Raw genomic sequence first — 26,221 nt, 5'->3', positions numbered from 1 at the left:
CCATAGTGACTGGTTTGCAACGAAAGTGGTTTCCCGCAGCTTGTGGGTAAAATGTCGGTGAAAGGTAAAGGACAGCGTTCTCATCTGGTTACCCCTCTCTCTAGAATACCCCTGTACCGCTTGCAGATACACTATACCCTTTTCGCCAGAATGTTGTGCTCAGCACAACATTCTGGCGAAAAGGGTATAGTGTATCTGCAAGAGATGTGTTGCTTCCCTGTACAGATACGACGTTGGTTCGCACGGTCCCTTACTGAGAATTGGCAAGGCTTTCGCGATTGAACAAGATAAAGGCAGTTACACCCCCTATGTTCAAGTCCATTTTGATACACAATATTCCTTTCATCTCTCAGCATAATTTGTCTCTATTGCTTTTTCTCGACATTCTCCATATTCCAGCCATGTGTACCTATACTTTTGCGCGGCTCCACTATCGAGGTTGCCATCGGGATGAACCCCACAGTTTTGAAAAGCGCTACTATAAACCATGCGACCCTGTTAAACTAAACAACGAGCCCTACTGTCCCAATGCTACCTTCGATTCGAGTCTTGGTGTGTTCGGTACTACGACCAGGCGAGGTACTTGCCCTCGTTGCCGAGACTCGGGTGTATCTGTAGATACAGTTGTGGAATCGGTGCGTTCACAAATATCCTTGTTATGATGGATCTAACTTGAGTAACTGTGGACAGGCCAGCTTGGACTGAGCTTCCCTCTCCGCTACGTGATTGACCATCGCCGAGATGGACTTCATGGCTCAAGGTTCCGCGAAATGAAGAAAACAAGGGGTGGTAACGGTTGTTTGGCTGAGTGTATTGATGGACGTGGAGCTAGCCTGGTTCTGTTCAATTTGTTACTTCCCAATGAGTGGGGCGGCATGATATAGTAAGCTAAACCAATCTAAGTAAGAGCTAAGGTCGGGCCGATCCCTTTTGTTCGAGACCCCAATCATTTTAAAAGAGACCTATCCATCCCTATCCAGGTCTGGACTTCTTTTGTAGGAATATCTTTCCCAATCACCTTTCTCTTCTATACCAAAATGGTTAAACGTCCTGCTGAGTCCTACCTATCTGGCAGGCAATCTGAGTATACATTGATCGCTGTGGGCACAGTAAGTCCTATCTATGCGATTAATAGCCATTCTGTCATAAAACGCCGCCCCGAGTCTTCGGACGATTTTGCTTGTCAAGCCTACAACATCGAAGTCCGCGCTTACGAACGGTTGGGTGACCATCCCCGAATCGCGAATATACGGAAAATTACGGAGGATGGTATAGTTATAGAACGAGGTGAATGCCTGCGCCAGAAGATCCAGAGCCAGAAATTGAAGACGGCAATTCGGACAAAGCTCCGTTGGGCCCAAGAGGCCGCAGAGGGTTTGCGCTACATACATACTAAGAATATTATCCATGCGGATGTTGGCTGTCATAATCTACTTCTGGACCAGTCAGGCCACATAAAGTTTATTGACTTTGCTGGCTCTGGTATCGACGGGGAAGCTGCAACAGTATGCTACGAATGGTGTAGCTATCGGCCAGGGTCTGATCCAGATATAAAAACAGATATATTCGCCTTCGGTTCGACACTATTCGAAATAGAAACTGGTGAGAAGCCTTACCAAGAATTGGAGAAGACACTTGGGGCTGGAAAATTGATGAGAAGGGTGGAGCATCTTTTTGCCATGGGGGAATATCCGAGAGTGGACATGCTTGTACTTGGTGGCGTTATTCTGCGTTGCTGGAATGGGGACTACTGCTCGATGGATGACGTTTCTCGAGACATAGGCGCGTGCTGCCAGGGCATGCATGGCCCAGGCGATATTGTTGTTCGTCGCCCTGGAAGATGTATTTTATTTTAGTAATACACGGGTTCACATAATGCTACGCCAAGTACCGCAGCTATAGACTGTGTAGTGGATATATGGAATGATATTTTCTATTTCTTTTTAGCTGTTTAGACCATTCTTCGCTTATTATTCCCATTACTCACTGTGACTTGTTGGTATTCAATCAAGCCTTAGTATGTTTTATATCCATTTAGAAGTTTGAAGTCCTGTGCATAAGACTAGACAGAAGTGGAAAGGTGTATTTCTTAGCTCCGCTTATCAAAGCTAGCCCTTTCAAGTCTGTATAGAGGAAATGCATTACCCAAGACTCAAAGGATCTAAATGTTCACGGCATCAATATTATAGGCCTGTTATTTCAAGTTAGGTTTGAAACTAGTGCCCCCATGCTTAATCGAGATTCTCCATCCATAGCATCATCACCGCTTGCGCAGCAAGCAGAAGCGAAAAGTACAAACAGGAGAAAACGTTGGAAGCATGCACGATAACGAATCACCCTGGTCGTTCATATGCCAGGAGACCACTATCCAGCGATATAAGACTGTGAAAAGCCTTGTTTTTACACCGCATATTCTTTCAGGGAACAAACTGATATCATCCTCAGACAGTATTGGCGCTCTTTTCTCCAACTTACAGCCTTATTGGTCTTGCTCGTTAATCATGACTGGCTTCAATGACATATTCCTGCAGGCAGTACTCCCGCCGTGGCTCGGGTGGTTCTGCTTCGGTCGACGCCCCCCCGTAGGTTTGATGGACTGCAACAATGGCAGACAGGATGACAGCCAATCTAGAGATAGTGCTGTGGGCCATGATGAACCGCAGAGTCACTCTTCGGAGTATCAAACCCCAAGGCCATTATCCTATGAGAAGGAGCAGCCAAACCCGCCGGTCCCAGTGAAACGTCAGAATTATAGTTTGTTCCCAAAACAATCTAATCCCCCCTCGATCCTCAACATACAGCGCATCAAGCCAGCTTCACCTACAGACTTAGGAGAAGAGGCCATAGCGGCGATACCAGAAACCTTCCGCAATGATCAGGCGCCAACAAACGGAGCTGAAGACACTTCGACTTCCAGGGGCAGTGGAGAAATAATTGGTCTCCCAGAGCCAGGCTTACCCAAACCAGTAAGTCGCAGCTGCTTTAGACCTTGGCCTGAACATGCTGATTTAACCATAAGTTGCAGAAACAGGTATGGTTGGTGTTTACCATGCTGGACGATTCGACCAAGGATCAAATTAAACCACTCAGTTATTTGGGCGTTTTTCATTATCCTCTTCAAGAGGCGGTCATTTTGTTTTCTGTAAAGCACCGGGAGAAGACGAAACTCATGGGCTGCTCGGTGTCATTTTTCAACGAGAAGAATCAGGGTGCATTGAGACAAAAACTGTCTCCGTTTGTACCCAAGGACGAATGGCCGTATCTTCTTGCTGAACACGGATTTAGTCCCATGTATAACCAGTGTGGCTTTCTGTAGGAATATATATATATACCTCCTCTTGAGTATCTATTTTTTTTCTCGCCCACCAACCGTTCAAACATGGACACCTGCTATTTCGCAATCCGCCGCAGTCCTTCTCCCTGGGTAGTCTCTGTTCAGCTATCTAATCTTCCTTGTGACAAATGTGAAAAACACTATGTTCTAACATTTTATTACGATGGAGGCAACGCTATCCTAACCGCTAATCACTTCAAATTTTTATCTGAGCCAAAGCTTTACAACCAACTATTATGGCTTGAGAATCGCTCCCTGCAAGCTAGAGAGCTTGTGACATATACGGTGCATTATTCTTGTCCTAATTTGAAAGAAATCGCATGTGAGGTCTACGACATGGACCCTCCAGAAATTGAACATAGTTGTTGTAGCTTCATGTGAGTTCAACGATATCGTGTTAGTACGAGTTTACTGAGCTAGTATAGACATACTTTTATTACAAAGTATACAAACAACGGGTATCTTTTGGACTCTCATATAACATCCTGTAAGTACCAAAGCCCAACACACTGGCTCTCCTAAGGCTTATGGTTTCCAAAGCCCAACGTCATGATCCACGTACCCAGGAAACAGTACGTGGGCACTCTGCGCAGTAATTTCAATGGAAGCTTTGAGCGGGGCAAATAGCTTCTCGTAAAGGCCAATGCCAATCCAATTCAATGAAAATCGAACTTCAAAAATTTAGTTTCGTACTCAAGGATAGCCAAAAGTGGATTATTATTCTAGCCTCCGAATGGTGTGAACACCCTAGTCGATCATTCTCTTAATGGGACAGGGAGCGGAATAGTAGCCCCACCCAAAGAGACAAGAAGTCACATTATATTTGTCCTAGTTTGTTTCGCGGTCATACAATGGTACTGAGTGGGTAGTATACTGCCAATCTCTGGGTCGTGGCTCGGGACACTTTTAAGTGCTTTGGATAAACCCCCGTACTATCGTAATACTACATAGTCTCTGCATTATATATATTTCCAGTCGACTATCATATCTATTTCTCATTCCATTATAAGCTGCTTTCCTTATACTCCCGCTATTGAGCTACTATGGCATCCACAGACAACGATATACACGACAAATTTGCTGTTGTTCAGGTACAGCGGATCAAGATGGCGCAATGCGAACAGCACTGGGTGATAACATTCAGCGGCTCGACCAAATGTACCAGAACTATTACAGTAACTGGTCTCCAGAGCATCGAAGCCCCAACCATGTTTATGGACAGTATCGGATACCGTTTCACTTCTAATTCCATTACTATGAAGGAATTAAAAGACCATATAGTCATTCCACCTCACATAACGAATTGGATGGTTCGTTCTTGTGAATTCTGTCCATGTGCTTATTGGGTGTGAGTATATCTTTATTAAGAAGTACGTGGTTTATTAACGTTATGAAGGTTTTACATTATACATGACCTACATAGAGTAGGCTATATCAGTGAAGTCTCAGATGATGGAGTGCGGGTGTCAGAGTTAATGTCTAGGTTGAATTATGTGTAGTAACTGATGTACTTCGGAAGGATATAGGCCTTAAAAGGTCTAGCCTCTGGGCAGATTGATACTTAATCTTTTCTTGCTTCGTAACTGCTTCTCCTGCAGATCGCAATATCCTGAACAAGGTTAGTAGCTAGTTGTGTTCGGATTTTATTTCGCTGCACTGTGTAGAACATAATCGTATTAATGTAACGTAGCAAGTATTGATCGCTGCATATCATGTCCTTTTATCATGTGTCTACATATGTTACGCTTTGGGCTTAGGGGAGGAGCAAAGACTGTGATTCTAGAACTTCTGAGACTTGTGGAGTAACCGCTGATAATTGCTTACGAGTCAGGTAAATATTCTCTACAGTTATACCCTATAAACCTACTTTGTTGAATATAGAGCGGATAAAGTAAGATCTTTATTTATAGTAGGGAGAAATAGATATAGAAAAAAAGAGCAGCTCGATAATCTATCTGGAAATTTATTGTATATCAAACTATCTGGCAGTCTTGTTTATATGTGTACAGAGAGTAGTATATATATTGTCCTTTTCTCTCTATAACTATTCTATAAAAAAGTATCTGAATATACTTGCTTTTATTATTTTATTAGCTGCTGTACCCCCCGGGCGGTATCTTTAGCTTTTATCAGTAAATTTTGTATAGTAGTAAGTTATTATATTATTAAAATAGAATATGGACTGATATAGATATTCTCTAGTAACTGTCAGATCGACACTCTAAACTGGAAATATAGATCAAGAAACCTACGATATCACAGGGATCAAAAAATTAAATAAAACAGAGAAAATAATAGTTTCTCTTATAATCCAAATAATCGATCAAGTTTGATAATAAATAATTATATTAACTAAGAAATTTTGTTTTCTGCTACAAAAGTACTTGGCTGGAAGTAGAAAGAGATAATTATTAAAGAAATAGGCAGCTTGATAATCTGTCCAGAAAGTTTTTTAATTATATATAGAATCTCTGTCTAGAATTTATATAAAAGGTTGAGAGCGGTAGTGCTATAATAGGAGGGAATTTTTTATTTTATTTTTTTTATTATTATACTTGAGCCTAATAATCTGGCAGTTTTGTGTACTTTCGCTTAAAGTATAGTATATATATTTAAATAGCCTAGTTATATTTTATTTCTGTTTCTATTTTATATTCTTTAATGTCTAAATATTTTCTTTAATAGTATAAATAAAGATACTACTTCTTAGCTCTATTGGGATATGTCTACAACTTATAGTAAGTATTAATAGATATCAAAATATATAGTTCTGTTATACTAATAAGAATTATATAGGTCTCTGTTATATAGTTCCTTTACAGAATATAAACAAAATATATTAGACTCGAAAGGAGCTTCTCCTAAGATTATCTAGTATAGAACTAGCTTTTATTACTATATTATTTAGACAGGCTGTGAGAACAAGAAATAATAGGTTTACTTTATAGCTATTACTATCTACCAAGAACTTGTACTGATTAGTAGTATTCTATTATAATTATATTATAAATACTCTTGACAATATTGCTGGAGACTCTCTATATAAAAATATACAAGAGCTACTACAAGGATTAAGATATAAATAGTTAATAGATATTCTTATTTTAGTAGCGGAATACAAAAAGAAATATAGAGATAGACTGCTTGGTAAATAATCTCTAATAAATAGTTATAATACACTATATTAATAGAATAATAGATAAATTAATTATAATTGAGATCCTACAAATCTATCTTTCTCAGGATATAGCAAATAAGAAAGTACTATATAGAGATAATATAAATAAAAAACAGGGCTCTTAGATATTAATAAATCTCTGGGAGTTTTTCCAGAATTTTATTTTCTATAGTTAAAAGATAGAGAAGACCTGTCAATATTCTTGAGAAATACTTAAAAAGTTAATATATATACTTTTAAGGATATTTTTGAATTGTCTTTTGAGCTATATTAAACTATACTTTTAATATATTTACTCTTCTAAGTATAGAATAGTCCCGAGTTGGTAGTCTCGCAGTATAAAGTTCAATAATAAAAATAACTATAGTAAAGCCGATAAGTCTTGTTACTATAATTATTATTTAATCTCTAATAAAGTCTTGAATAGCGATAGTTATATTGATAATCTATATTATATTCAACTTGTACTTAGAAGGATTCCGAGTTAAATATATAATAGATACAATAAAATCTTATCTTAATATTACTAATAAAGATAAGAAGATTCTATATTTAATACTATTTATTTAGCGGGCAGAAGAATTATATTAAAGAGATCTTTCTAGTACGGTTCTAAAAGCAGAACTGGTAATAGATAAAAAAGTTGTCTAAAGAGTACTAATAGATTTATATCCTTATATTTCTACTAGAGATATAGATAGTATATTATACTATATTCTTCTAGAAGTTAACTGTCAAGGGGACCTTTTCTAGTCAATATTATAATTAATTAATTGTGATAATCTTAGTTTATTAGTTACTATAGAGAGTTTTAGGCAAGAGATGTCTAGAGTAGAGAAGTAATAGAGAGCTTATCTATTGTAAGTCTATAATAAGTCAGAGTAAGAGAGTTAAGAAAGTTAATATTCTTACTTTTTCTTTACTGTTTTAGTTTTATTAAAAAAATAGTAACTTCTGGATATTATCTACTCGGATTGAGTATCGCCTGTTATACTAGTTTCTTTGTTTATAGTAGTTTCAGATATTTCAGTTGCCAGTAATAAATAGGCACTCTTTTTTCCAAGATTCTAATTTATTTTGCTTGTTTGGCTATCGGAGCCGCTAAGTAATTAAAATATAAATAAACTTTTTATAGATTACTCTATACCAGAATCTTTGTTCAGATAATATTCTGTGAAATACCGAGCTAAACTATATTATAATTATTAATTTCTACTTTTCTCTAGACCTATAATCTGCCAAAAGCAGTAGGAAGGCTTAATTTTAGTATTAAGATATATAAGCTTCGTATACTCTGATACAAGGTAATATATTTAATATAAATATACTGTGTATAATCTCTATAATCTAGTACTGGTATAAAATTATCTAGTTCTAATAATATATTATAAGTAACTAATTATAAAGATTTAACTTAAGCTATACAAGAAACTTTTTTAATTAATAAAACAAAATCTGATAAAGAAAATAAAATAAATTATAAGTTATAATTTATATCTCTCTGAATCTTTTTCTATTTTCTAAAACTAAGAGTATTTCAGAAACAGCTTGTCTCTTGTATACTCTAGTATATTTATAGAGTCTGGGATAATAGAGATACTTATCCAGCAGTCCCGGGACCCACTGTCGAAGCTTATAGTAGATATACTATTCTATACTACAGTAAAGAAATATTAAATAACCCTCTGGTACTGATCTGTATATAAGAATATCTGTTATAGAGCCGGTCTGATTATTAAATTGATTTATAGTTATAAAATCAGACCGTAGATTATTATTAGTTTGAGTGTCTGCTATATAGGTTAAGTAAATATCTCTCTATCTAATAGATATAAAGAAATATACTGTTAATCCGAGTCTATTTACTGGCTTGTTTGACCCGGGTAAATATTATATTTTGTATATACTTAGAACTATCGCTGATATATATATCAAGTAACACCGCCGGTTTACTACTCTCGGTAGTATACTCTAGAGCTATTAAGTTTATTAGTCTGTTTATAGTAGAGAGCTATATATCTGAGTAAATATTTTGTACTGAACTATCGGCTATTATTATATATAAGATAATAGCTACAGTACAGCTATTCCGGTTTGACAGCTAGACTACTATATTACTAGAGAATGGAGATCTATCAGCTATACCTTTATATATTATACTATATATTATTATACTGTAGTCCTTATAACTATTCGGAGCTATTAAGATAATACTATTATTAAAATAGTATATCTGCTGATTATTTTTCTAACTATAGTAGATATAACTTTGTAAGCAATAGCTGGGAGTTTCCGGGATAGTATTACTGTCGGTATTATTAGAAAAAGAGGATTTAGTACTACTTTTCTTAATATTAATAAAAATAGGATTACTTGTAAAATCTAATATAGAAAAGTCCTCCGGTCTTTCTATAGAGATATAATAGTTATTCTTAGAGAAGTGTCGATATCTTTCTATAAATATTGTTATTGGGGAGATATAAGGCCAAGCTAGTCTAGAAAACTAAATTTAGACTATAAAAATAGATATAGCAGTAGAAATAATAATTTAGTAATAGAATAAAGAATTATAAGGGGAATAAATATTTTTATATATCTTTTTAGTTTTTTGTCTCAGATTATTGTGATATATAATTATAGCAGGTCAATCTCTGTATTCCGCAGATATATATACCAAGACAGTGACTTGTTAGATAGTATTTTACTGTGTTAATATATAATATAGCGGGTATTATATTATATTAATATTGGATAATTTTATTTATAATAGTTGAAACTATTACAGTAAACTAGTAAAAATAAGGCACAGGTAACCGGGTAATACTGACTCGGAAGAATATCTGAATAGGATCTAAGAATAGAGTTTTTTGACTTGCTCTCGCAGCAGATTAATATCTATAAAGATAACTGGTCGAGTATTTGGTCTTGATTTATCTTGTAATATTTCAGTACTATTTCTTGTACCGCAAGATATCTATTATTATAGATATAAAGTTATACAAGCTACTATATTTCTAAAAATAAGGAGATATAGTTTATTAAAAATATCTCGACTAGTTATTGCTTGCGATTATAGGAGACTTATCTTTCGCTATTTAAGATCAAGTCTGGACTTGTGAGAGGTAGTAAGCTGGAAATCTAAAGGGAATCTATACCACAGTTAAGTAAGGTTATGGTAACAGCGATTAATACTTCTATTTTAATACCCCTACTCGAGATTATCTCGAAGGCTTTATATAGTCTTGAGTAAGTAGGTACTATAAAGAGTAAAATAGAATCTTAAAATAGTATTCTAGACTGGTATTAATTGGGAGGCTGTTTTTTCTAAGCTACTAAGATAGGACTACTTATAGTCAGGATATATAATAGTTATATTACAAAGACCAATTGTTATAAGAAGTCTTAAATTATCTATTATATAGAGTATAGTCTAGTTAGTCTATAGAAATATCTAATTATATTTTTCTACTGAGATCTAGCCTGTAATACTTTTACTAATAAGAGTATTGATCTAATCTCTATTATTTCTATAAGTTGAATATTCTAATCCGATACCAGATAGAGAGATATATCCAGTTATCAATAGATATGTAGACCCAAGTCAGCTGTGTAAGATAATAAACTGCTTTTCGATATTCTAGAATAGTAAGATAGTAGAATATCAGAAAGTCTGGTACTAGCTTGCTTTTTATTATTCTGGAATACTAAGAAATCTGATATTTTCTCGACTATAAAAGATTTCTTGATTTCTGTTATTTCCTTACTTCACAATTATTATCTATTATCTATTTGATTATAGCTGTCTCGAAGTATTTTTAATTATAATATCTAATATAATTAGTAATTAAGAGCTGGACAAATTCGATTAATTTTTAAGAGTCGAGAAGCTGATTATACTATTTAGTAAGTTTATTAATATAATTTCTTTCTATATAAATATCGATCTTGGTTGTATATCAAAGATATACTGTAATCTACAACAATAAAAATAACTTAAATTAATTAGAGTAGTTCTATATATTTATTTAGTAGCTGTACGAAAAAGCCCCGGATATAGTACAGGCTATTGCCAAAATAATATAAGAGAGTATTATTAATTTCTGTAGATAGAAGTGCAAGCCAGCTGAAAATTTTTTATACTGTCTATAAAAGTTAAGACAAAGTACTAGTAATTCAGTCAGTATATCTGAGAATAAATTGGAAACTCTCCGAGACTTTATTAGACTATATAATAGATCTCTACTGAAGTCTTTATTATTGCTTTATAATTATTTATCTCAAAACAGCTGTGATAAAGAGGGGAAAGATATATTATCTATAAGAGTCCTAGTTATAGTAATAAGTAATATTCTTACTACAAGTTCTAGAGAGATATTACTCTATATCTTACCGGAACCAGTATAATATACAGAATCTATATTTTTTAAAATAGTACCTGTTATTTCTACAAAACAAATTAACTATTATTTATTTTTATCTTAAATAGAGAAGATATATAGAAAAGTAATTCTAATATTATCTGCGAGTATTACTTTAACTGGCCAATCTATATAGATAAGACTATTCCCGAATATATACTCTATTATAGATTTGACTGTTAAAGCTATCTATATAATCTACTATTTTAGTAAATATAAGAACAGTATTCTCTTAGATATATATATCTGAGTTTTTTAATTACTTTAACTAGTCCAATCTGGAGTGAGAATAGAATATACTAATCAGAATCATTGGTTAGATAGTTCGATATAGATATAGATATTTAAAATAAGAGAATTCTGAAAAAATCGAGATATTATACAGAATATACTTAAATATATAAAAGCTTGGAAGTAGTATAATACTTAGTTAGAGCTTGTAATAAAAACAGTTATAATAAAAAAGAATAAGTTAGTTGATCAGCAGGGTACAGTAATATATATAAAGAACTAAATATAGAAAAGATAGATCGGTAGAGTAGAAATAGTTATACTATAGAATAGTAATTTCTATTATCTATTAGAAAGTGGCTCTGTCAGTATATCTAAGAAGAAAAAATATTTACAATAAAAAAGAATTAGTATACAGCTTAATAGAGACAAGCTGTATACTAAACTTATAAAAGAACTGGGTCTTGGGATATTATTTAATAAAAATATCTAGTAAGCAGTAAGAAAATATTAATATCTTTGGCTATTAATTAATAGTAGGACCTATATCAAATTAGGTATAGAAGTACTTGATAATATAGTAAAGACTATTTAAACTAATACAAGATATATAAAGCTGCTTTAAATTTTGGTCTTACAGCTTGAATATTTTATTAAGAATAGATTACCAGATTTTTATATTTTCTATAAGAATTTAAAAGAAGTAAAACTACTGTCTGAAAATAAGCTCTGTAAACTGGAAGAATATTTTACTCTAGAAGAAGTAGATATATAGTCTATAATAGCCAGAGTATATATTAATTTTATTATTAAAGGATCCCCTGTCTGATAATTAATTTAAGATAGAGATTAATTGTCTTATTAGAGATATTAATACAAAGATACTTGATTAGACAATATTTAGATATAATAATACAATTGCGATTAATAATAGTATAGAAATACTATATAGTATCTTTGATTGACTTTACCTGGATAGATAACTGGATAGTTAGATTATTAATACTCTGATATAAATCTCCGATAAATCTATATTTGTTAAGTATAATTTAAGTATCCTGTTAGATTAGAAGAGTAATAATAATAATTTTTAATTAATAAAATAACTGTTAAGAGTCTGGATTATAAAGATAGCTAAGTTTTAGAAAAAGACTAGAAAATTCTCTAGAGAATTAGTTTCTTTAATTTTTTTTTATATAATTAATTATAAAGAGTAATATTTTTTATTACTCGAGATTAACAAAAGAAAGAAGATTATATACTATTATAATTCGATAGTTAAGATTACTACTAGGCTCTGTATAACCGAAATAGTTAAGAAATAATTTGGCAATTTAAAATTTCTTTATAAAGAAGTAGTAAGAATCTATAGCTACAAGTCCCTTCCAAAATACTAATATAATAGTATAGCCTACTCTATAACAGGTCGACAGTTGGAGTTACAGAATTAGAACAGTTTGGAATTTTTAATACTTATTGAATAATCTCCCAATTAGAGTAGGTAATACTGTGGTGAATTCCGAGCGGATAATATTAGAAGTAGTAGAGAGACTGACAGTCTGTATAAAGAGTAGTACAATAATAAAATATATTTAACAAAAATACTTAGAGTGAGAGAGATAGCTACTAATTTAAATATATTTTTATAGAATTAGAATCTAATAGAAAAGTAAATAGTATACTGGAGAATATACTATAAAAGAGTAAATTATAAGATTAGTAATTCTAGTTTTTAAATATCTTATTTATTAGGCAGCTTTGTTCTCTATAATCAATTTTCTTAATATAGAATATAGTTACCTCAATAAATAAATATTTACTCGGTTATAGTAATATCTAGATTAAGTCAAGAAAAAATATTCTTTTTTTTATTTTATTATTATTTTCTAATAGATATAGATCCTTTCTTTTCTTTCTTTCTTTCTTTTTATTACTGTACCGTGTTATACACTAGTAATTCAGGAGAAAAAATAATATAGTTTAGGAATAATAAGTAACTATAGTTAAGACTATTTATAGCTTATATAAAAAATAAAACTATAATTTATAATACTCAGAGTTAAACAAACTATATAAGAGATAATTTTGGTACTACAGTATACTTTATATACTATTTTATTTTTTTAAAAAAATAGTATTAGTATATTCTTACTTTCTAAAATAGTTTGTAATATTTACTATATATTAATAATATTACTTTTATCTATCTTAGTACTTATTGCTGTATTTTTTTTTGTTTCAAAGTTTTAAAATATAGTCTTTCTATAGTAGATTCTATATTCTAACTCGATAAGTCTCAGAGTTTATATAGCTACTGAAATATCTAAGAATACTCTATTAAAAAAGGATCTATTAATCTTACAGAAGAAAAGGATATCCAGAAAATAGAGTTATATAAAAAATAGTTTAAAAATCCAGGTATCAGATTCTTTTAGTTAATTAATTAAATATCTAGTATATATCTCTATTAGAGATATAGAGAGCTAGATATATTAGTTAACCGCGATTCACTGTTAGGAGATTATTAAAAGAAACAATAAAGTTATTAAATTAATAAACTCTTTTTTACTCTATTGATAGATATATATTATATATACTAAGAAATAGCTGGAGCAAGACAATTAGAAAATATTATCTATAGTATTTAAATAAAGTTGGGAGATAGAGTCTTAAGTAATCCAAGATACTTACAGACTATTAGTAAATATTGATAAGAAAAATCACATCGAGATATATCCTAAATAGTTAGTAAGAAATATAGATATAAGAGAATATAAGAATAATATATCTAACTATATAATCAGTTCTGAATTAGCTAGTATATAGTATCTTCTTATAGAAGCTTTAATATTTGAATATCTAAGAAGCAGCTATAGCTCGGCGGAGATAGAATATTATATTATACTAGCAGCTTTTGATACTTATACTTCAGAAGTTTCTGTTTTTTCCGAGTAAATCTAGTATCCTATATCTAGTATCTATATAGAGTGTGACCTTAATAAAACAGCAATATTAAATAGTATTTAATATAAGTTCAGCTCTATATATAAAATACTAGAAGTATTATATCTATATACTCTGCCGCTCCAGTTCTCAGATCTTATATCGGATATTGATATCTGGAAATAATAACTATTAGAATTATCGGACCAGCTATTATATAGTACTATCGAGTACTTATCAGATTTTACTCTATTATATAGTATATAAGAATTATAAACAGATAGCTATTATATTCTAGAATTTTTATTAATAATATCTACGGACTTCTATCAGTCTATAAATATATTACTACTAGGTTTTCTAGAGAGTAGTAAATCTCTAATATCAGACTCTAATATAAATATAGAGCAAGTTAATTATTGTAGTCCTAATAATACTTTTAATATATAATATAAGATATTATAAACTTTGATACTAAATTAATTTAATTATATTCTTTATTATTTTATTTACTTCTGTTTAATATATATCGCGATATCCCGATTATTATTTAGTAGAAGATATACAATCTCCCAAATATATTTCAGTGCTATACTTGGAAAGTATTACTTATATTATACTATTTATATTTTTTATATTTTCTTCTAAGAAAATATTGTATATATTACAGTAGTCAGACTTATAATAAGTATTTATATAATATATTTTTGTTAGACGGTCGAAATAATAATAGTAGAAATTAGATACTTTATAGTCTAAGAGTAAGAATATATAGCTAATAATCTATTTAAAAAGATCTTAAGACGGCTGTATACCTAATATTATAAGAAATATATACTTGTTTGCTAAATATAACAAGTTAGCTCTATCTAATCTAAGTTAGATACAGAGTAAGATCTAATATATAAAAAACAACAATATAAAGTAAGTTCACACAGTAATAGAGTATATAAATATTAATTAGGATTATTATAGTCTCTAGTACTAGATTTATATCTGTATATTTCTTTACTACGATACTATAACTAAATAAATAATAAGATTAGTTATATTACTGGTTTTATTATAGTACTACCTAAATCTCTTGGTTATAGATTAGTATTCTCTCTTAGTTACTAATAAAATTGTCTATTAAAGTTAGTAAATACTCGACTAGCTGCTATATTATATATATACCCAGATTCAAGACTGAAGATAGGACTAATATCCCCTTTCTTCTATAATATATATATCTAATCTGTGTTCCTATTAACAGATAGATACTATACTCTATATTTTCCAAAACATTTTCGCTATAGTATATAAGTTTTGGATTTAAAATAAGTTATAGAGTACCTACTCTCTTATAAGAATACTGTCTTTATTGCCTATATACTTGTTCAGATCAATTACAGTATTGTAATAATAACTATTAAGCAATCTCGAGTATTTTGCTATTAGAAGAGATCTCTGGAGATTAAACAAGTTATAAGTATCTGAAAAATATACTATATAACTTTTACCAAGTTTAAGAAAAGTCAGACTTAATACTTAATAATATATTCTGTTAAAAAGATAAGAAAGTAGTTATCTTATTTAAAAAAAACCAAGTATAGATAAAGACAATTGAGAAGTAACTGATAATAACTATATACTTTTATTTATCTAGAAACAAGTCTGAATATAAATAGTATACTGAATAAGATATAGTTCTGGGTATTTCTAATATTATATATTTCTGAAGTATTTCTGTATTCTGTAAATCTATATTATATTTCTTAAATTAAAAGAAATTGGAGCTCCATAGTGTAACTTACCTAGTATTAATTATAATTATATCTATCCTGTATTGCAGTGTTGCTGTATATATACTGTAAAATAAATCTCTTTGTTGTAGATAAATAAAAATATTGGTCTAGTGGTAGTAATTTAGATATTTCTATAATTTGGTAGAGCTTATTGGTACTGTAGATAGCTGTCTTTTAATATATAATATTTATAAACCCTGGAAATCTCCAGTACAGTATGGATACCAAATTTAATATAATAGGTAAGAGAGAAAGCATGGTTTAAATAAATAGAGAAAAAAAACTTTGGTATATTTATTATCTCAGGTATAGTTTTAAATATATAAAATATTTGATAATTTCTGTACTAAAGTCTTGATCAGATAGATTCCGGATTCTTTAAATTCTGTAAATTAGCACTGGTATTAGATATTGTTTGATAAATTAAAATAAATAATACAGATACTGGAAGCTTAAGAAAGTAGTTATACTAAAAGTTTTAAGTAAGACTATTCTGTAAAACAAAAATAATCTTTTTAGAAGTCGAAATTACTATTTAATACTATAATTGATATCTAATAAATATTATTATATTTATAAGTTCTTGGAATATAGCTATAAAAGATAGAATTATATACTATCAAAGTCTGCAGTGTTCTAAACTCTATTAACTTTATCCAGTTTTCTATTATTAGTAATAATAATAATCGAGTCTATAGACTGAGCGAATATCTGTATAATATATAATACTTATAGTTTATCGAAGTATATAGAATTCTGTATTCTTATATTTTAAATTATCTCTCTATTTCTGTACTTATAATCTGTTAATTCCCAGATATTTAGGTAGCGGCTCTTGGTATTATAGAGATAAATATTAATTTAAATTAAAGTATTCTCTATTCTTTTAAATATATTATATATCTGCTTCTGGAATTATAGTAGGGTCTATTTAGTTTCTATATACTATAAGAGTTCGGCTTTTAAGTAGCTAATTTTGTATACTATATTTTTAACCTACTTTTTTAGATTTCTTAGTAGAGGTTTTGCTTGCTATAGGTATAAGGGAAGGTATTCAATATTAGAGAAGGTACCGCCGTGGTATAGGATATAATAGTCTTAAGATATAATCTTCTCAGCAATAGAATATAATAGGGTTTGCCAGTAATATTCTATAATTTTATTACTATACTATACAAACTGACAATATAGGAGATAGATAATTTTTTACAGTACTGGACTAAGAATCAGATATTATACTAGGGCTATATCTCTAGTAAGTAGTCTATTTCTAGATACTTGAAGTAGCTAGAACAATTGACTACCGACCAGCTAATATATATATATAAGTCAATAGATAGCCAGCTTGGATTTATATAGTATATTTATTTATATTTAGGTTCTACTTAAAAGTAATAATCTGGGTTAATTAGTTACTTCCAAAACCAGGTAGAAATCTCTAAAAATAGAAGATTACTAGTATATTAGATTTTTTGATTGTATATATTGATACAAGTTACCAAGGGATAATCTTGGAAAAGAGATATAGAAAAACAGCTAAAAAGGATAATATATTTATTACTAGAATATTATTTAATACTATCTATCTTAAATATAGTTTTTCCAATTATATATTTATTTGGCTGCTCTATATGGCTGCCAACTATTATATTAAAGGGAATATAGCTATTACTATTACTATATTTATTTCTTTGGTCTATAACAGTGGCTGAGCTATTATTTTGTTTAGATAAAGAGTAGAAGAAATATAGATCGAGGGCTAACTGTATTATTAATTAGAATATTTATATAATTTCTTTTTTTAGTATAACTATTATTTAAAGGTCTTTAATAGTCTCCTGATATTTTATATTCTTGAGATATAAATAAGAAAGATCAAGGGAATTACCTAGAGTATTTCTAATAATAGATATAATTACTATTAATAGATTTATCAAGAAATATTTAATTATAGAGAGAGTTACCACACGGGACTCTAGATCTTAGAATTTTACTTGCTCTAATACTAATTTTTATTAAAATATTTCTGTCTTTTTAAATATCTTGGTAATACAAGTCTTAAAATAATAGTTTATCTACTATATATTTAGTAGTCTTTGCTCTAATTGGTTATTAAAATAATACTTATACTGGAAACAAGTATTGTTCTTATTAAGATAAAGTTTTAACTGATACTAATAGGATTTTGTTATTTACTTATAATCCAGAAAGTCCTTTAGTAATATAGGACTATTAGATATAGTCTATTATTGGGTCTGGAGATCTGATTAAACAAAGTATCTAATAACAAAGATAGTTATATATATATTGACAGGAATAGATTGGAGTCTTTTAATAGTAATAAATCTATAATTATATTATCAAGATATTATCTGTTTTCTGTATATAATATATTACTTTGGGCTCTCTAAATATAGTTAATATAATTTCTATATTGTTTATATATAGAAGAATATATAAGACTTTTTAGACAGGGTTTCTGCTAATATATAACTATATCTCTAACTATATCAAGACCCAAGTAAAATAATACAGTATAGAAAATATATATTAAAAGCTTATTAATACTGTATTTAATTATATATAATATATTTATAAAGATAAAACAATATTTATATAACCGGTGTAAAATCGGCTATAACTCGCTACGGATAAAAATATACCTAGTATATATACCGAGATAAACTGATTACAAGGAAATTATTATAAAGAAATTATATAATAGGAAAAGAAGTTGTTCTTGACCAGGAGACTATACTCTAGTAATATTACTTTAGCTTTTATATTTAAAATAATACTATATATAAGAAGATAAATATCTATATAAGTCTTGACCTATATATATTATCGATATTATACTACTAAATTTAAGAATAAATACTATTAAATTACTCGCAAGCTATATTTATTATATAAATCAAAGAGATACTTTCTCTATAGTACACAGCTTTTATAGAAAAAATATTTAAAATATTTTATTACTGGGCCGGTAAGAGAATATACAATAAAATTATATAGAATAATAATTAAATATTATTAAGTATCTGTATATTATCTAGAATATAAATTTACTTAGTAAAACCAAGTTTATAGAAACTAAGTTAGACTTGTATTACTAAAATAATAATAAATAAACTCTTACTAGTAGCTATTATACAAAGTTATCTTATTATTCTGATCCCGGGGCCTAGACAGACAAGAGAGTAGATAATAAAATCTTCTATATATATTGTCAATCTCTATATTTATAGTATTTATTTATTGGTTCTGCTTCTCTACTATATTTCGGATATTATTCAAGTTTTAAGAAAGACTATTAATTCTACTGGGAAGCAGAATTAATTACTTAATAGTACTTGCTATAGTATTAATTCTTGAGTTTAGTTTATTGATTTTCTGATTTAAATATCTTAGTCTTTTATTAGTATTTCCTTTACTGTTTCTCTCGCTGGCTTGCTTAATAATACTTCTATTGACCTTCTTATCCCCCTTCTGATCTAATATTTTGGATAGTATCTAAAGAATTATCTAACTATCAAATATACTGCTTAGTAATATAATAAAAAAATATTACTATCTAGACTTACCTTGTTATTATTTCAGATTGGTCTTTACTAGGAGATAAATAATTAATAAGATTAGTTATATACTAGTAAATATACCGAGTACAGTTACTATATTTCTTTTTGTGAAGTAAGAAAAGTATTGTAGAGACTATCTGTCTTATTTTAAAGGGAATTATAAAGTAAAGATAGATTAATTTAAAAGTCTTTCTATACTGCTAAGACAGTATTTACTAATTTTAGATAATAGCTTAGTATATCCTGGGTAGTATAGACATAGTTTAGATACTTATTATTTGTTACTTGCTCAGTAATATTATATATTATAGGAAAGTATATATATATATTATAAATTGGCAAGGGAGATTGAGTTAAATAGTCTATAGTAGACTATATATATAGTACTGGAACTATTTTTTATAGATTTTATTATCCCGGTCAATATACTTTCAAAAATAAATATAGAATTTGGTTGTTATTCTACTTCTGTTTTTATTCTATTTTCTATTATCCCAGTAGTCTGGTCTCTTTATCAATCTTTAGAATCTATTATTGCCCTACTCTTTTATAAAAAGAATACAAAGAATTAAAAAAAGATAGAAACAGATCAAGAAAAGAACAGTAGAGTATAAAATAAATAATATTATTTTAATATCTTGTTAAGTAAAACAATAACAGTCTTTAAAAAATAAAATATTAATATATAAAAGAGGCTAAGTCTTTGTACTCTTTTTATATCTTATATTTATTTAAAATAGAAAATATAATATAAATTATTCCGGTATATATATAAAGAATAGTATAATTCTAATTATCAATAAAATATATATTAGATAGGAGACAGACAGCTGGAAATTAAATATTATATATAGACAATTCAGAATATAATCTATAAAATACTTTTAATTATTTTAGAAGGCCCAGATAAAATTATCTTAAAACTTTTTTCAGATAAAAGTATATATCCAAGAAAATAAGTATACTATATATACCAAAAGTAAGAGTAACTGGCTAAATATTAGCTATAGTGGGAACAGGAACTTTGTTATTTATAACTATAATCGACTAGAATAGATAGTATCAGAGTTAATTTAATTTTTTTATCAGTATCCTATTCTCTCAGTATTCCTTGGTAAAAAAATAAAAAATATTACTCTACAATCAATTTTTTCCCAGAATAATATTCGGTAAACAAAATTAAGTATAAGTATAGACTTGCGGTACAATATAATTTCGGCTAACAGTAACAATCTAATACTCTTTGTAGATAGTAATATTAGTATAGACAGGGATTATTAAGACCCTATACCAGGAGTATATAAGTACTTAATTACAAGAAATCTTAATAATATTAAGAATATATTAAAATTAATCTATATATACTTATTATTCTTGTTCTTGAATATTATCTATATTTTTGTCAATAACTATTCTAATCTTCTTTCTATAGCAGAATTTTTAGTTAATTATATCTGCTTGTAATCTATATTACGACTATCTGAGACAATCCGGCCCCGGGTACTTATAGTACTACAAGAAAATCCAGATTATACTATAATTGATAGATACTATAAGATACTCTAAGAAATTAATCCTATTTTTTTCTTCAGTTTATTCTACTCTATTGATCTATTCTATCTGAAATATATATATTCCGAGTTAACAAGATATAACAGTCTGTGTATATAGATCAAAATTCAGACCGATAATATACAGACTGTCTGTTATTAAAATTGAATATAGTAAAATATACTATATCTAAAAGTATTATTTATATCGGCAATTAGATAATTTGTCTCGGATAATCCTACTTATTTTAATATTGTAAAGACTTCTAGGAAAGTAAATTCTATTAATTCCGGATTAAGTAACTATATCTTATATTATTTAGAGCTTGGTATTTAAGAAAGATACTTATTAGAGATTTTACTTTCGGTTATAATATCTGTCTTGCTAATAGACCACTATATACCCGAGATAATATATAAGTTTAGGAGTTTATATTCTTCTGTCTCTATTTTTTTTCTCTTTTTAGCCCGATATCAAGTATATTTAAATAGTCCTAATTATAACTAGTTCTTACTATTTTTTATTCTGACTGGATATAGTATTGGAGTTAAGTACAGTATTTTAAATACTCTATTGTTCTGTAATATATCGGGTATTTTATAATTAAAAAGACTTAACTATTTCCTGTCTATTAGCAGACTTAGTCTCTGCTTTAAAGAAATACTTTGTAGAACAGTTTTATTTACTAGTCAATAGTAAAAGACTATTCACAGACTATTAATATAAATAGCTTTTGTCAATAAGCTATAAGCTGGGCTATCTATAATTAGACAAGATCTGTCTCTACTGCCTTATTTATACTGTATAATATACTCTACCCTGTTACTATACTATCTGCAAGATCTATTCTCAATTATTTAGGATCCTGGTATCCGGCACAGAGTATTAGTTTATTCTATCTATCTACTTCCTTTGTTATTCCCGGGTCAAGTTTGTTATTGATATTCTGCTATTTACAATAAATCTAACTATTCTTGTAATCGACAGTAGGGGTGTCCGGGGAGGGATTCTATTGGAGTATATAATTATAATATAAGAAAGTTTAGACTTGAAATATAAATTATAAGATTTTATTGATCTTTCGATCAGGTTCAGCTTAAGTAAGTCTGGTACTAAACTAGTATATTTAAAGTCTCAGGTTACTCCAACCAGAAACCGGCTATATATTTTCTCTACAGAACCGGCCAGCTTGCTAATAATTACAGGGGACTTACTAGTTCTAGGTCTGATTGATATAGAATAGAATATAGCTCTATACTCCGAAAAGTTTGATTTTCTTGTATACCGGATCTTTCGTAAATACTGATAGCCGGTAATATCTTAACTGCTTTAGTCAATTCTTGGGTAGAATTTACTGCTGGGAAATATTTCTAAATAACTATTATAGTTTCTTTACAATAGTTACTATAACCCTAGGCTCTTCAATACTAGTTTATAGAAAATATTTAGTAGATATAAATATATTTTTAATTCAGTTTCTGAGAGCTCCTATTTAATATTTCAGTCTAAACTAAAGTTTGGAGTTATTATAGTAAATATAACTAAGAATACACAATCTTTTATTTTTAGTAATTTTAATATAGTAGATTGGTTTTTAAGGGGTTATAGTAGAATTGTCTATTAATATTGATTATCTTAGTTGACTATTTATCATAGATTATAAGGTGTTCCGAGTTAAAACCAGAAATACAGAATCTTTGATATAGAAAGTATAAGTTATATAATAAAAGATTATTAAACTTACTTTAATATAAGATAGTACAAGGGCTACTGTAGCTATACTATTATAAGTTAATTCCCGATTTATTTCTATTTATAACTGTTATTGGAGGCCCAACTATTAAGTCTCTATTAAAAAAATTTTTCGATAAGGTTATATTATATATAACTAGAGACTATAATTAATATAGATTTGCCAGTTTCTTTTTTACAGTATATTTTTAGGATATTAATTTCTTTCAAGATAGAGAATTATAAAATAATTTTACTACCGGTATTACTGCCAGAGTCTATTACTAAATATAGTCTTCCAAGAACAGAATTGTAAGGCTTATTTTATTAAGTACTAGTAATATTGATACTTTCTCTAAGTACTTACTATATTATTATTATATTTTCCGGGATAGGTTTCTCAGAAGAGAATTTGATATTTTTATAGTAAATTTAGATACTGTATTCAAGTAGTAATTAATAATAGAGTAGCTAAACAGTACTGTAAGGTCTGACTATATCCGGATAGATATATTCTTGAATAATATACCGTGTACAATCAACAATATTAAGACTATAGATAATTACTATAATTTAGTTATTTATTAGTCTAAAAGTACTAAGAGGGCTTGCAAAGTAGCAATAGCTATATTTATTGCTCGCTTTTTTTTTGTATTGGACTATTATATAGAGGAGATATATACTGAGATACTTACCTAGTACTACAGTACAATTTAATATAAAGGGCCAGTTAAAGCTATTGTCAATACTCTATATTAGCTCTATCTAGAAACTATAGAGTTTATTATTAATATAGAGTCTCTTAGAAAGTTTGGTAGTCCCAGTAATATTTATTCTGTCTATAGATATTATACTAAACAGGTTTCCTTCCTTGTATACTACCTGGCAGAGGAGAAAAATATTTATATATATATTAGTTACTATCAGAAGTAGAGAATTAGTAAATTTCCAGCTAGTATATTATTACTTAATATAATATAGTGACTAGGGGACTATCTATTTAACCGGTTTGATTATAGGCAATTAGCTGTTAGTCTGTATAATTTATATAATAACTAATCTAGTCTTTTTCAGGGGATTTGTAGAAAATATATATTATCTATCTCTACAGAAAATACAGATAGTAAATAAGTTTATATTATAGATAAGTTCGAGACTAACTAATATATAAAGATATTAATTAGTTGCTTAGAGTGTAACTTTAAGTATATTTATTAGAAGCCGAAATAGTATTGACTAGTTATAATTTATATTTTTGTTATTTTACTATAATAATCTATCTGTAATTCTAATATAAATACTAGATAGAAAAAAAAAAAAAAAAAAAAAAAAAAAAAAAGATAGATTTTTATATATATATAATATTTCTCTGATAATATATATATTAAGTACTTCATTGACAAAGAACTTCTTTAATTTATAGTTTACTATCTTAACTTACTCTTTTACTCTAATTTAACTGGTAATTATAATAGTACAGTTTTCTTTTACCCGGAAGTTATTTAAGTATTATTATAAGAAACTCAGAATTATTATTAAAACTGTAGCTAAACTATTATTATTTTATAACTGTAAAGTCTATATTTTTATTAATTATTCCTAATATAGCTTTATATTTAAATCTATTTAAGACTCTCTCTAGCTACTATTAAACCAATATCTTGTAAGTCCTATATTTATATAGTAAATTTTGTATATTAATATAATTATAACTTTAGAAGATATATAAGCTATCGATTAAGAGATTATATAATAAGGACTTGGTATACTTATAACTCAGCGATTTGAAACAGAAAGATCTTATTTAACTATTACTATTTTTCTCTTATCTAACTTATTACTGGGAGTTAGTTTTCTAAATCTATATTCCGGTAGTACAAAGTCCCAGAAGCTTAAATACAGAAGAAAGTAATATATATAAAGTTAATAAAGATAGTATTTATTAATTTTATCGGGGAATATATATTTAGTATAGTAACAATTTTGTATAATATACTATATTAGATATTTATTTTAGAGAAATTAGTTGGTATTATTTATCTTCTGTAATATATATAATATTAGTTATTATATAATATAAATATATAAAAGTCTTACGTAACAAATATATATATATATATATATAATAGTATAGAGCTTAAAAGAAAAGAAATTAGTATTTTACTCAAAATCTAGTAGTAATAGACAATTATATACTATTTAATCTATTTACTATTAACTTGACAGTTGTAGAGATCTTTTACTTTATTACTGTTAGGACTGTTCTGTTATTATTATTTATATATTTTTTAGATAGAAGAGTTTCTTAACTTTTTATTATTTATTATTTCTGCCTAGACTTATAAAATCTATACTATCTTTTTCTTTAATATATAATATATCCGAGGTCTAGTTAGCAAGTCTTTAATATTAATTTATTATCTCCTTTACAAGTAGCTATAGTTATAATCTACTTTATTAAGACTATTATTTATAATTTTATCGGGACTAATACTGTCTTGGAAAAAGAGATCTATACTACTTATCTTTTATTAATTAACTTACTTCTACTTTATTTCTCTAGTAGTCGGGACTTTAGTATATATTTTCTTAGGCTATTACTAGAAATCTATAAAATTATATATTAAACGGCGGGATTAATAACTGTTGTCCAGACTGCTATTTATATTATTATTATCTTATAAGAAGTTATATTTAATATATCTATATTAGTATATTTTTTTAGACTTCTAACAAGACAGATCTTTCTCTTTTTTTCTAGTTATTTATAGATATATATATACTAGGAGTAAAAAGTACTAATATAACTTTAGGATAGATATATATTTCTATCCCTTTTATTTCTTCCAACTGTTAAATACTGTGTATATAAAGTTTTTCTTGTTATCTACCTAATATATACTATTATTAGTCTTATCTTGATCTGGTAATATCTTAACCCGGTATATTATCTCTCTTATAAATATTTGCTTATATATCTCTATATATTTATAATTACCGGGATATTTTAACTGCTGTGAATTATCTATTATAATAAGATTCTGGGTAAACAATCTGTCTATATAATTATAAAACTGTATACTAAAGATATTATACAAGTAATACTATATCTCCTATAACTCTGGGAGATATAAGCAGGGGAATAAATTAATCTTGATATATTTTTACTCGGGATTTTCTATTTATTTTAATTCTATTTTTTTTTAATTACTTAGTAGAAGTTAAATACCAAAGAAGAAGCTATCTCTATCTTTATATTATTTCAGATATATACTGGCTTTACTAGAAAAGTACTAAAATATATAGAACCGGACTGTAAATATTAGACTTGAATTGATAGATTATTTAGATTATCTCTGGTTTATCACTATAGACTTTTACAGAAAATAGGAGACTATAGATATATTCTTATAATTACTATAGAAATTGGAATTATAGCTCAGCTTTTTTATATTAAAGAGCTGCTG

General features: G+C 28.4%; 2 protein-coding genes across 2 annotated transcripts; both read left to right on the top strand.

The window, feature by feature from the left end:
• Window positions 1-231: 231 nt before the first annotated feature.
• Window positions 232-707, top strand: BDV38DRAFT_264998 (uncharacterized protein). The gene has a single exon (XM_032056327.1). It carries the CDS (start codon window positions 309-311, stop codon window positions 660-662), a length of 354 nt encoding a protein of 117 aa, XP_031907327.1. The 5' UTR covers window positions 232-308; the 3' UTR covers window positions 663-707.
• Window positions 708-1,037: 330 nt separating this feature from the next.
• BDV38DRAFT_276104 (kinase-like protein) lies at window positions 1,038-1,902 on the top strand (the record flags this gene model as incomplete). Its single annotated transcript, XM_032058148.1, has 2 exons — window positions 1,038-1,786; window positions 1,857-1,902. 2 exons carry the CDS (start codon window positions 1,038-1,040, stop codon window positions 1,900-1,902), a joined length of 795 nt encoding a protein of 264 aa, XP_031907326.1.
• Between the last annotated feature and the right edge of the window lie 24,319 nt (window positions 1,903-26,221).

Source organism: Aspergillus pseudotamarii (assembly GCF_009193445.1).
Source record: "Aspergillus pseudotamarii strain CBS 117625 unplaced genomic scaffold BDV38scaffold_118, whole genome shotgun sequence".
Classification (NCBI taxonomy): domain Eukaryota; kingdom Fungi; phylum Ascomycota; class Eurotiomycetes; order Eurotiales; family Aspergillaceae; genus Aspergillus; species Aspergillus pseudotamarii.
The sequence above is the reverse complement of the archived record's forward strand: the minus strand, read 5'-3'. Positions and strand labels throughout refer to the sequence as shown.